Raw genomic sequence first — 13,296 nt, 5'->3', positions numbered from 1 at the left:
TTTTGACAAGAACAATTGCCGCACATCGTCGTGATTGGGACGATCGACTTACAGAGGCCCTCTGGGCATACAGAACTTCCCATAAAGCAGCAACAGGACAAACACCCTTCCAGTTGGTGTATGGTACAGAAGCTGTTTTTCCTGTTGAATTGGAATTACCCTCTTTGAGAGTGGCTATCAAAGAGCGTTTGGGGGATGATGATTCACTGCAACGCCGTCTCCTGCATTTGGAATGTTTGGACGAAATTCGTCGGATGGCTCTACAGTGCATGGAAGCTACGCAAGCTCGACGTAAGGTTTACCATGACAGCTTCATCAAGCACAAAGAGTTCAAAGAAGGTGATTTGGTCCTAGCCTATGATTCACGCTTTGGCAAGTTTCCTGGCAAGCTCCAGCAGCGGTGGATGGGCCCCTATAAGGTACTTGCAGTCAACCCTAATGGTTCTGTCCAAGTGCAGACCGTTGATGCCTCTGATGATCCCTTTCTGATCAATGGATATCGCCTGAAGAAGTACTTCCCTCCTTGGGGATCTTGACAATTACGGACACTTGATCCTTTCCCTTGTTGGCGCGGCACTGTTCTTGTTATGATGCTACTTTTGATATCCGTTCTTCAATCACTTCTGATGAAGAGGACGCAACCCTCTGTCCCCTCAAACCCCCCTTCCAGCCTTGATCTCTTATCCTCTATTTTCCACCAGCGACAGTGGCGAGGTTGGTCTTGACACATGGTCTTTCTACCATTCCCTTGTTCAATTTGAAGAAAAGAGAAAAAGAGAAAAAAAAAAAACAAAACATATCGGTCATGGGAGAAAATGACTTAGGTCCCTGTCATGCCGACCTATTCTTCGAGAAAAGGTGGAAACACCCTCGGGAATAGGGGAAAACAAGAAAAAACAAAGAAGAAGAAAAAAAAAAACAAACAAATCTGTTATGAGAGAAAAGGAAGCAATTCCCTGTCATAGCAGGCCTCGTTCCAAGAAAAGGTGATAAACACCCTTGGGCGAGGAGCTGGCTGTGGAAAAGGTGGTAACACCCAGCAGTCCAGAAAGTGGATTCACTAATTGATATCCCTAGGATTCAATTCCGAAGCTGCCTCCCTTGGTACGCTGCGTCCTGGGTCTCTCTGCAAAGTGTCTAACTGTCCTCTAGTAGATGACATGTCCTATTCAACACAATATTCGATTTGATGGCTACCTCCCTGGGTACGCCTCTTCAACAACTGATGACGCGATCTTCATCGACAACCCCTTGAGTGATGTGAGCTTTCATCCTAACCGGATGGGGAAGTGAGTATGGTTGCCCTCTGTATCTATCAACAGAGAGTGAGACAGAGGGTGGGGCGAGAGACCAGTCTTTTCCCTTCAAATCGAATGAGAGGTAAGAAGTGTGAATGAAGTGTTGCACGCACGGGATGGGCCTCTCAAAGCACAAAGCACGATTTGTTTCTGTGCACTGCACCATAAGGCTCCCTGGCCTTCCTTCTCGCACCGTATGCCGGCACAGGGCGGGATGCATTGTTGCACCATCAAATGCGCACAAGGCATACAACCTTTGCACAAGTGACTGTGAGGATTACATCAATGGGTTTCAGGAAAAGGCTGCCCTCCTGTATCTATCAACAGAGAGTGAGACAGAGGGTGGGTTGAGTGTGACTGGAGTTTCTTCAATCAAATATCGAGAGGTGAAGATTGAGGGACGTTACGACACTTGGAGTCAGGTATGTTCCCGTTTCCCTATGCACCCACGGGATGGGTCTTTACCGTCAACACAAAACACATCACCCTGTTCTATACACTGCACTGTAAGGCTCCCTTGCCTTTCTCCTTGCACTTATGCTAGACGGGTTGGACGCACTAATGCACCATCAACTGTGCACCCTGGCATACTCCTTCTGCACCATTTCTCCCTTGTCGATTCCTAAACCGGGTATGAGATATGGGTTTCAATCATTCTTCCTCAAGTGATATCAGTCATGGGGCGAGTGACTGATCTTTCATTCCAATTGAGTGACTGTGAGTTGAGTGTAGTATCCCTCATCATCGACGAATTTCCTGCGATTCCTTCCATCAGCTACCTCCCTGGGTGCTGCCGCGTGGTCCCTGCCATGACGGACGTGTGCCGAGAAGATGCCTTGGTCCCTCCAGCGCCGACAACAACACTGGACGTGCCATCGACACTCAACCTTGATTCTTGACGAAATGGGCCAAGTTCTTCTAACCCTACACTTTGGTTTTTTCGTGCCGGTCATGTTTTAAGTGTGGGGAAGTTAGTGGATGGTCTGTGGCGTGGTCCTAGGTCCCTGTTGTTCGGTTAACCCTATCCGTTAAGGTCTTAAGTGTGGGGACGCGTCCCTGCGCGTCTATGTTGCCTACCCTTCTGCATATGCCTTATTCTGCTCATGCATGAATGCCTTGCCTTGCTTTTACCCTCCTGGGGACCCTTCCCACCCACCTGGTTATGTTCCACCCACCCTTGGGGCTATTTCCTTGCAGATTTCCTTCATTCCCTGATTTTGCGGTCCTGTCCTGTGAATGCATCCTACGTTCACCAAAATCCAAATCCAACCTTATAGCCCTGTTCCTCCCTTCAAACTGCTCATTTTTCCTTTTTACCTACTCCTGTTCCGGTGCACGGTTTTCGAGTTATTAATTTTTGAAACATTTTGCGCAATTTCACCGGTTTTCCATGTGAACGCGCTTTTCTTGCTTCGGAACCGTGATCTGACATCATAGCCCTGACTAGCGCTTTTCCCCTAACATTTTTCCTTTTTATTCCGCATCATTCCGATACATGGTTTGTCCGTTATTAATTTTCCGGTTTTTTACGACTTTTTCATGCGTATTTTTGACATTTTTCCATGTGAACCTGCCCTATTTGCATCGGAATTCCAATTTGATTTGACAGCCGTGTCCCCCGTGCCTTCCCCCACCTTTTTCCTTTTTCCTCCACCCTTTTCCGACTTTCGGATTTTTACTTATTAATTTTTAAATGACTTTTCGGGAGTATTTTTGGAGTTTTTTGCATGTGAACCCCTCCTACTTCCGCCGGAACTGCATTTTCACATGATAACCCTGTGCCACTCCTTTCTGTGGACATTTTTCCTTCTTCCTGCCTGTCATTCCGGTGAACGGTATGTTCGATATTAATTTCCGATCCCATTTTCGGGTTTGTTTTTTGGGTTTTTCCCATGTGCACGCGTCTTACCTTAGTCGGAATTATGTTTTGACGTGATAGGATTGTTGGGCACATCTTTTTGCATAGTTTTCCTTTTTTCTGCACCTCATTCCGATGCACGGATCTTTCGATATTAATTTTTAAATTGCGTTTTTGGTTCGTTTTTTGTGTTTTTGCACGTGAACGTCCTTAACCCCTCCCGGAACCCCCGTCCCGTATTTTCCTTGTTTCCCCCCTGTCGTCCTGCCCACTTTTCGTTTTTACGCTATTTCGTTTTGACGTACGGATTGGGAGTTATTAATTTTTCTTTATTTTTACGTTTTTTTCTTGCGCTCGTTTTGCGCGTGAACGCGCCTTTTTTCGATTTTACGAATCTCCACGCGCCTCGGTCGTGTCCGCGTAACCCGTACCGTCTTCCTCGCGCCATTTCAATCCCATCATGGCAAATTTTTTTACCTCGCCCCGCGCACGAGCGCGGGACGGGGGTATGCGCCTTTGTCCCCATCCCATGGCCCCCCCATGGGCCTTCCATCCCTTAACCCCACCTGCCCATCCCATGGCCCCCCCCCATGGGCACCCACCCTTTCCCCCCACCCCTTCCCCCCAACTGCCCATCCCTTCCCCAACGGCCCTTCTCTCTCTCTCTCTCTTTCTTTCTCTGTCTCCTCCTGCGTCCTCTACCTCCCTGCCATCTCCAATCTCCTCCCCCGACCTCCTCCTCCTTTCCTTCTCCCTCTCAGCAGCGCCCTCCTCTCCCTGCGACCTCCTCCTCCTTCTCCTCCCCCCACTCCTTCTCCTCCTCCCTGCTCCTCCCCACCCTCCTGCTCTTCCCCCACCCTCGCCTTCTCCAGCAGCCTCCTCCACCACCCCCGCCCAAGACTCCCTCCTCCTCCTTCCTCGCCCCCGCCCGCCGCCATTTCCGCCCGCCGCCAGCGGCTCCCTTCTTCTCCGCCGCCAGCGGCTCCCTTCTTCTCCGCCGCCAGCGGCTCTCGGGCCACCTCCAATGTCTCCGCCGTCTGCGACGGCTCCCCCGCCGGCCAGGTCTACTTCATCACCTGCTAATACGCCTGCAAGTCGGTGACGGGGTCGTCATCGTCCGGTTCGTCGAGCGCGTCTGCGGGATATGACGTGTATGGGATGTACTAGTGCAGGGGGGGCCTGTCTGGGCTGCAGTGCAGCAACTGCGTGGCGACAATCTTGTTTTCGGCCTTCTGCCCGGTAGGGGCCTTAGGAATGCGCGTCCTCCTGCAGGGCTGCTATCTGCGCTACGAGACCTACAACTTCCTGGCGGACGCCGACTTCACCTTCCTCACGGGCAACTGCAGCAACGCCTCAGGCGAGCGTCCCGGCCGTCTCTTCACCGCCAACGTAGGTGCTGCCCTCAACGTCACCGCCCGCGGGGCGCCCGGCCGCCGGAATCACTTCTGGGCCGCCAGCCAAGGCAGCGGCAGCGACGCCGCCTACGCCCTCGCCCAGTGCCTCTCCTACCTCTCCCCCTCCCAGTGCGCCGCCTCCTCTCCCTCTGCCACCTCCTCCCACCCTTTCACCTGCCCCAGGTTAGACTCTAACCTTAGGTTAGTTAACACTAACCTAAGTTAGATTAAACACTAACCTAAGTCAACCTTTAACCTACCTTAGGTTAGTAAATCACTTAACTAGGGTTAGGTTAATTCTAACCTAACTATAGTTAGTCCACTAACCTACCTCAGGTTAGTCTTTCCCCCCACTAACTAACCCTAGGTTAGTTAGTCTCACCTAGGTTAGTTAGAACCTACCTAGACTAACTTGACTAACCTAGAATGACCCCAGACTAACCTAATTGACTTAGTCCACCCTAGACTAACCCAGACTAACCCAGACTAACCTAATCAACCTTGACTAACTTAACTAGACTTAGCTAGACTAACCTGACTTATCCCACTAACCTGACTTAATTGACTTATGTTTAATTGACTTATGTGATTAATGTGATTTAGGTGACTTAATTAATCACTACATTAATTTTTCCATAAAAAAATTTCAGAAAAATTTCTAAAAATTCCTTTTGCCTTTTGTCAATTTTTGGAAATTTGTCTGCTGGGAATTGCCTACCCTATAATTTCTGAAAATTCCATATTTCCTAAATTTACTCCTAAATTGCCAATAAATATAGAAAATTCATTTAAACAATTGTAAAAAATTCTAAAAACATTCTAAACAAATTCCCCTCACCTCCCTTGCTCATTTTCCATTTATTCAAACATAAATAATCACAACTAAAAATAAAAATAAATAATAATAAAAAAAAAACCAACACAAACCCACTTAACACATCTGCTAAGGTATTGTCCTTGTTGTTTCACCAGTGTTCTTTACTTTTCCTTTACTGGAATTCTTCCGTGCGCATTCTTGCATTACATACACACCCCTTCCAGGTATTTATTTTATGTGCTTTATTTATTTATTTCCCCCCTTAATCACAATTAATTGTTCAAATGAATTCTTTAATTCACCCACAGTTTCCACGCGCATTCGCGCTAAACACACATTTTTTTAAAATTAAATTAAAATAAACCAGCCGTCACATGAGCACGCGCTGGCAAAAAAGCGCTCCACATCACCTTAATTTATAATCAATGAATTGCATTTAGAGACCCAGTCGGGAATCGAAGTCCGGGAATCGAATAACTGCACCGTTTAACCTAATAATTGGTAAATAAATTTATAATAAGGAACCGCCGTTTTCTTATTAAGGTTTATCACCTAATAAAACTTCACCCATTTTTAATAAATGATTAAAATCAACCCTTCATTAAATTAATTCCCCCTCACTGCACTTAATTCCCCTTTTCAATGAACCGTTTCGTGGGATGGGTATACGCAGTTCTTAGTGTTATTTTCCATGGTCCAGTCTTGGTTTATCATAGATGTCCTATTGATATGTGTTGGATATGGTATGGTTTTGGTTTCCTGTCTTAGTTACGGTTACAGGTATGGTATGTAGTTTTTTTTTCTTTTATTGCCTGATACGGGGTTCAGGGTGTTTGTCTGATGCATCGCATGAAGCTTTCGGTCGCATTTGTCTCAAGGTCATGTCAAATTTTTTCTAGGATGTGGTTTGCTTGGGGTTAGTAGGTCGAGTCACATTTTGATTGGTAATTCTCTTATCCTTGGTTTTTGTCTGTTGCTTTGCAGGCATTCTCTTTGATTGTCTGTGTTTGTGGTGTGTGTGTAACCATCTGAATGGCGCCTTCTCATGCTCCTCCCCCTATCCAGTACGTCCCACTAGTTAGTAGGGATTACTCGTCCCTACTTACTTTTGAGCCTCTCACGACGGCAGGACTTGCTGCTTTTGTGGCCACTCCTTTTCCATTGCTTCTAGAGGATCCGTCCTTATGTGATGAGTTCCTGGCCTCTTACAGCAAGAAGACAGGCGTAGTCCAAGGCATGTCTATGACATTGACATCTCGAGGCCTAGGGAAGGCTCTGTCTCTACCCTCCAAAGGAGAACCTTTTGTGACCACTCGTCAGCTCTTCTCTAATGAAGAGATTCTCAAGCTGTTGCAGAAGCAGACAAGGGAAGTCCTTGATGTTAAGAAAGTGATCAACTCTTCAGGAGTTTCGTTTTCTATGATTACTGATCCCGTATGGAAGACGATGTGTCAGTTCCTTCAGGACAGGTTCATGTCTGCCAAAACGCCATCCCACTATTTGTCCAAAGAGCTTTTCACAGCTTCCAGGATGGTGCTAAAAGGAGTTGCTATTGATTGGAGCACATACCTCCTTACTAAAATGGATCAGCATTTTGTTAAAGTCACGAGGGGTAATGTTACCAATGTTACCTACGGATCATATTTGTCTGCCTTCTTGACCTATTCAGGTTTACAGAAGACTGTACCTCCACCTCCTCCATCAGATCCAGTACCTCCTCCTCCACCTTCAGAAGAGTCAGCACCTATTGACATTGAGGATGATGATTCTCCACCTCCCCTGGTCATACAGCGCAAACGCTTGAAGAGGGTAGCGGACAAAGCCCCTACTGTACTTCCCTCAGTGTCTATCCCTGCTACTTCTGGCAGTGAACTCCCTGGGTATCTCACTTGCAATAACCTGTTCAGAGCACATAGAGAAGGATCCTTGGAGATCTCAGTTCCCTCCCTGAACAGTCTCGTCTTAGGAGATGCCATTCCTTTCCTCTGCAAGGATATTCAAAGTTCCATTGAGTTGTCAGTGACAGCCTGTGTTCAACAGCTGTACGCATCTTTCTATGAGGAGCTCATGCAGTCCAAAGACCAGTTGCATAAGGCAACATCTGAGTTAGCTTCTGCTAAGGATACCCTAGCAGATCTATTTAAGCAAATGGAACAGCAAACCCAACTGGTTGCCATTCAAAGTGATGAGATTTCTTCATTAAAGATCCAGTTATTCGAGGCTCAGTCACAGGTTACTAGCCTTTCAGCAGAGAAGGAGAGGATGTCCAGCGAAGCGAAAGAATTCCAAGTTCTCTTAGATGACAAGTTTTCAGCTTTACAGACTGCTAATGACACAGTGGCCAACCAAGCCTCCCAAATCCAGCAGTTGCAAGATCAGCTTGCAAAGTCCCGCTCTATTCCTCCAAGCCCTCCTGTTCCATTAATTCCTTCTCTTTCACAGCAGGATTTGGCTGCCCTATAGAGACAGGCTACTTTGTGCCCTCTATTCCAAGACAAAGTGGAAAGATTGCAGTCCCGAATGGACTTGTTATGGTCTACCTTTGAACAATTTCAGGACTTTGTCCTACCAGACCATTCTTTCTTTGTCCACTACCACTTACAGAAGTTGGTCTTCTATATGAAGCTTTCCACGATGGATTTACCTTTTCCAGAGGATGGCTGGAGTGGGGCTTGGTCTGCTGAGTTGTTGACAGAGGTAGTCAGAATGGTCTTTGAAGATTCTGTCACGCCAGACACCATGCTGATGTCATACATGTATCTCCGAGGAGATTTGTTAATTCCAGATGAGGTAGATTTGGCATGGTATGTGGGGGATGTGGTCTTACAGGCTGTTCTATATGTCAATCATTTGGAGTTGCGCATAGCTGATATGTTTCAGAGTTATTCCTCCAAAGTGGCTGATTGTCAGGATAGTTCGTGGCATTCCATGATTGATTCGGTGGTCCTAAATCAAAGACAAAACACAGCTCCTACCTTTGTACAGAGTACTAACCAACTGAGGATGGATCTCTTAACCTATCTTTCCAAACATAATCCATTTGATGCTACTTTCTTTGATGCCTATCATAGACGATCTCTCTTAGGACCTTCTGTTCCTACCCTCCTCTATTACCAACAATTGGCTCACCGCTATGCTATATATTTTTCCCTTTGTCAAACAAATTCCACAGTAATTTTACCACTTCTTTTCCAACCTTCCAATTTCCCTCAAATTCCTATTTTCACTTACTGTTCCTTTATTGAGGATAGGGTATTTTCCCCTTCTCCACCTTGTCCTTCACCCCTCATTAATGTACCCTCCACATTTCCTATTTATCAGTTAACACTGTTCCTTAGTGATTCCTTACAAATTTCTGCCACTCCTTCTTTAACCTTTTCTTCCTTTTATGATTTTTCCTATCCTTCCCTACATCCACTTTCCCTTATTCCATTACCCTCTCCTAACACTTCCATATCTCAACCACCTCAGTTGGTTAGTGACTGTGACAGTTTTGATACTCAGATTTCCAGAAGAAGGGGATGGAGTTCGGATGATTGCCTTACAGGACCGCAGATTAATTGGCCGGTAATTCCAGGGGAATGGACAGCTTCCAGTCAAGCTTATCAAAACTATGTTCATTTTGCCCAACAATATTCACAGTCTGCAGATCCCTCAGTGAGATTAACTGCTCACTTTGCTTGGTACCTGGCGTATATGCATAGGCACTCTCATACTGATTCAAAGCCTATTCCAAAGTTGTGCATGAATGTCAATGTTAGCATTGATTCCCAACAGCTGGAGATACTGTATTTTCATGCCCTCTGTTTACCTAGCAGATACCTGGTCCTGTTGGAAAGGATGTGCTGTCTCCAATTTTTCCAAAATCCTCCTAAAAACTTTGTAGATGAATCCTTATCTATGGATCGATTCCGACAACATCAATCTTTTAAGAGGGATCATCTTCATTGATACCTTTCCAATGTATAATGGAAGCTTTTAATGAAAAACTCTCTTTTTGAGGGAGTCATTCAGATGGTTGTGTTGTGTATTAGTGTTGGTGTTGTGAGTTCCTTTATGTCAAACGAACGTGGTGGTTTCCTATTGGATTTTGTGTACGAGCTATATTTTGGAGATTTGTCGAGATGGGGTCGTGGTTGGAAAGTTGAAGCTGATGCTGATGCAGAAGAAGCAAACTCTTATATCCTTTACAAATTTGTTGTGATTTTTAGTTTGATAAGAGGTGTTAATTTCAAAAGAGTTTTCCTTTCTTTGTATTTTTATATCAGAAACAGATTATAAGTTGGGGTCGTGGTGGATGGATTTTTTTTAAAAAAAGGATATTGAAGATCACAGTGAAGCTTTTCAATGAACTTGTATTCCCTTTTTTCTGGGTCGCGAGGACGCTTCTTTATTAAGTGTGGGGATATGTTGAGTGTTGAAATGACTTGTTTTTTGGCTGATTTTTGTTATTTTTGAGAGCTGAATGGTTGATTTTATGGGATGATTGATTGATTTGGAAGTGGATTGAGAGTGTTTTGGATGATATTGATTGTGTTTTGGAAGTTCATGATGTTTGTTGATGGTTCTGTGATGTTCTGATAGGTTCTGAATGGTTCTGTATACCTTCTGTTTTGTTTTGTTTTGGTCTGTTTTGTTCTGATTGTCTTCTGTAAGGAGGGATGGAGTATTGATTGATGAAGAATGAGATATTGTGAAAGTTTAGTGAATGGTTTGTGAGAGTTTGAAATGGTTTGAGAATGAGTTATGTAGTTTTGATGACCTTCTGTAACCTTCTGTAGGTCTTCTGTAGAGCTTCTGCTTCTGTTCTGTCTCTGTTCTGTTCTGTACTGTCTCTGTTCTGGTACTGTTCTGTAGACTGTTCTGTAAGTGTTCTGTGGAATGTATGTGTGACTTTGGGAAAGTTTTCTAGCCTTGGAAAGAGGTGAATACAAGTGCAAAAGAGCTGAAAGAAGTGAAAGAAGTAGCTGCTGAAGACTCAAGAGAAGACTAGAGTGAAGTGACAGTAGTGAGCTATGAAGAGACACTGTAGTGGCTCTGGTGACCCTTCATATCATACATACCTCTTGGGAGGGGTATCCACGACCTAAGAGTGATTATTGAGAGTGATTTTGAGAGATTGTAGTGAGGATATGATGTATTATTGATGGAGTGAGATAGAAAGAGTCAGAGATAGCCAATTCTACTCAAACAGAGTGATTGTATATGAGAGATTGAGAGAGAAGACTATGAAGATATTGAAGATGAATAATATGTGATGTATTTCCATTTAAAGATGGTGTACTTCTTTGCTTTCTTTGTTCCATTGATGGATTTTGTGAAGATATTGAAGAGTATGGTTGATTCTATCAAAACCGTGGGAGGTCTACATGATGCTGCATGAAGATTTGTTGTGTCTGGTGTTGTTTTCTTCATTGTGATCATTTGAAATATGAAAAACAAGCTTGTTGATGTTACAAGATAGATTTTCTTGCAAGAGAATTCCCTTTTCCTTGGTGTTCCTCTCGGGGCTCCAATCAAGATCAAGTATCCCATGCCCTTAGTTGATTGAATGGAGCCAAATACTTCAGTCATAAAGACCTTAGGTCCGAGTTGATTGAATGGAGCCAAATACTTCAGACTTACTAGATAGATTGAATGGAGCCAAATACTTCAGTCGTATAGACCTTAGGTCCGAGTACCATCAAATCCATATGGCAGAAGAAGACATTTCCAAAACAGCATCTCGTACCAATATGGAAGCTTTGAGTGGCTCGTCCTAGGGTTTAGAATGAGTAATGGGCCAGGTACCTTTTCTGACTTAATGGATGGAGTCTTTTGGCTTGAAATAGATGTCTTTATCATTATCTACATAGATGATCTCTTAGTGTATAAAAAAAATCTAGAGGAACACAAAAACACTTATGCCTAGTTTTTGAGAAGCTGAGACAAAACAAACTGTATGCCAAACTTGAAAAATTTGAGTTTGCACTGGAGTTAGAATTCCTAGGTTCTCTAGTCTTCTTTCTTCTTCTTCTTGCTCTCTTTCTCTCTTTCAGATCTTCTCCTCTGTCCTCTCAGCTTCATTCATTACAAGTGGTATCAGAGCTTCAAGCTTTAGTCCTTTTCCCCTTTCCCCTTTCTTCCTTTTCAAATCCCAAAAACCCTAGGTACTCAGCTTACAAGTATAGGTACAATAAGAAGGACTGCAACTTACCTCAGTTTTTTGGAGTAGGCAAGAGCTATGGCTAGAGATCAGACATATTTGGAGGTAAAACAACTAAAATAGCAGGTTGTCACTTCTTTTCATGCAAAATTTAGGGGTTCCAGACCAAGTTTAGAGTTCCAGGAGTTGGAAGAGGGCAAAATCCTAGTTACTTTTTGCTCCAACCCTTCTCTCTCTTCTCCTGCAAGCTGCCATGGCTGCTAGCCCCAAAATCCTCCAAGATTTGGCTTGAGGTTGCTCCCTAGCATCAACTAGCTCGAGAAATTGTTATTGACCTCAAAATCCATAGATCAAGTAGTGGAGTGGGAGGGTTGCTGCCCAGAAGGCCTACAGGGTAGCCCTAGCAATTTGCGGTGCATTTTGCGCTGGCTGCCCTGCCTGCTCCAGCCCTCCTACCTTTCCCCTCCTGCTGCCCTTGGCAATCCCTGCCACTCTCGGGCATTGATCCAACACACCTCTCTCTTCCCCCTTGGCACTCTTGACCTCGGGAATCAACCTCTAAGATGGACAGTTTGGGCAGCCATGGATTCTTCAACTGAAGTTATTTCTAATCTTGAGAGCTCAACCCCACAAGCCCTTCAACCCTTGAATGAGTTCTCTCACCAAAATTGAAGACATGGAGCTCAACATGAATGGGAGTTTTGTGGGAAGCCATGAAAGCTTCACTTGAAGCTTCCCTTCTTTGAAGCTCAAGCTCGGGAACAAGTATGGGAGCCATCATCATCATTGGGAGCATTCGAAGGCTGAAGTATTCTTCCATGGGAATGCACCAACCAGCCAGGCTTAATTGACAGAGCAAACGAGCATCATGATGAGCTATGATTCAATGGTCTCCTGAAGCATTGCAGAGGTATGTCAATCGAATCTTAATCTCTCAAATTTAGCCACTTGCTGAGCCTAATCCCTTGTTGGAGAGATTAAAGATTCCATAGGCTCAGTAATTCACTCCCCTTTGCATGCATGCATCATATCTAATCTTGAAAATTCATTCTATTGGTTGACATTAACCCCCATTTTGTCTTGTGACCTTGGATAAGCCTCAAAGTGAATGATAGCCATTGTAAATTGGGTAAGTAGCAGCTAGTGAGTCATTGGACTGCCAAGGTAACCTCTACCCCAACCCTTATTTATTCCTTACATCTCATGAAAAGGCCCAATGTCTCCTTTCCAATGTATCTCATGCTCATTGCTTAATAAAAATGTCTGCCATGTATACTCTGGTTGAGGAAAAAGGTTGATGCCAGGCGAGGTGGTAAGAAAAAAGAGAGGTGACCTCCCTCCCTTACCACTTCGAAGGGGTGCACAACCCGGGCCCAAGGGAAACTTTTCCCACCTCCCAGTGATCCGAATTCCAATACTTGTATGCAGGTGCAGGCACTTCCCATGATCTCTACTTGCCTTGATGTAAATGATTCCCCTTGGACACCCCCTCAATGCTAATGGCACCCATATATGACACTTAAAGTGCATGCAGTCAAAAGAGATGTATGGCAGTGAATTCACTTATGCATTGATGGCAGAGAAGATGGGTATACAATGATGCTTTGGATAATTCTCATTATGCCTAGGATGCTATTTGTGTTGCTAATCAGGCCTCTCCAACTATGCTCCATCCATATAAGGCTTTTGCAATAAGAGCCATGCAGTGTTTTTGGTCACAATCTTGTGGGACAGCCAAGAAGATCCTATTGTAGAAATTTCTATTTTGAATCTGGGAGTGAACC

General features: G+C 44.6%; 1 protein-coding gene across 1 annotated transcript in view; it reads left to right on the top strand.

Annotated features, from left to right (window-relative positions):
- The first annotated feature begins 4,245 nt into the window (after nucleotides 1-4,245).
- The window catches only part of LOC148027790 (uncharacterized), a 155,670-nt gene continuing 146,619 nt past the window's right edge, over nucleotides 4,246-13,296 (top strand). Inside the window, exon 1 of the mRNA XM_087689881.1 lies at nucleotides 4,246-4,733. Within this exon, the coding sequence (XP_087546007.1) occupies nucleotides 4,411-4,733 (323 nt within the window). The 5' untranslated portion in view covers nucleotides 4,246-4,410. The remainder of the gene's footprint in view (nucleotides 4,734-13,296) is intronic.

Source organism: Lygodium microphyllum, chromosome 12, assembly GCF_053477565.2.
Source record: "Lygodium microphyllum isolate KBCC chromosome 12, Lygodium_microphyllum_v1.1.10, whole genome shotgun sequence".
Lineage (NCBI taxonomy): Eukaryota > Viridiplantae > Streptophyta > Polypodiopsida > Schizaeales > Lygodiaceae > Lygodium > Lygodium microphyllum.
This window is presented reverse-complemented; position numbering and strand designations above follow the sequence as displayed.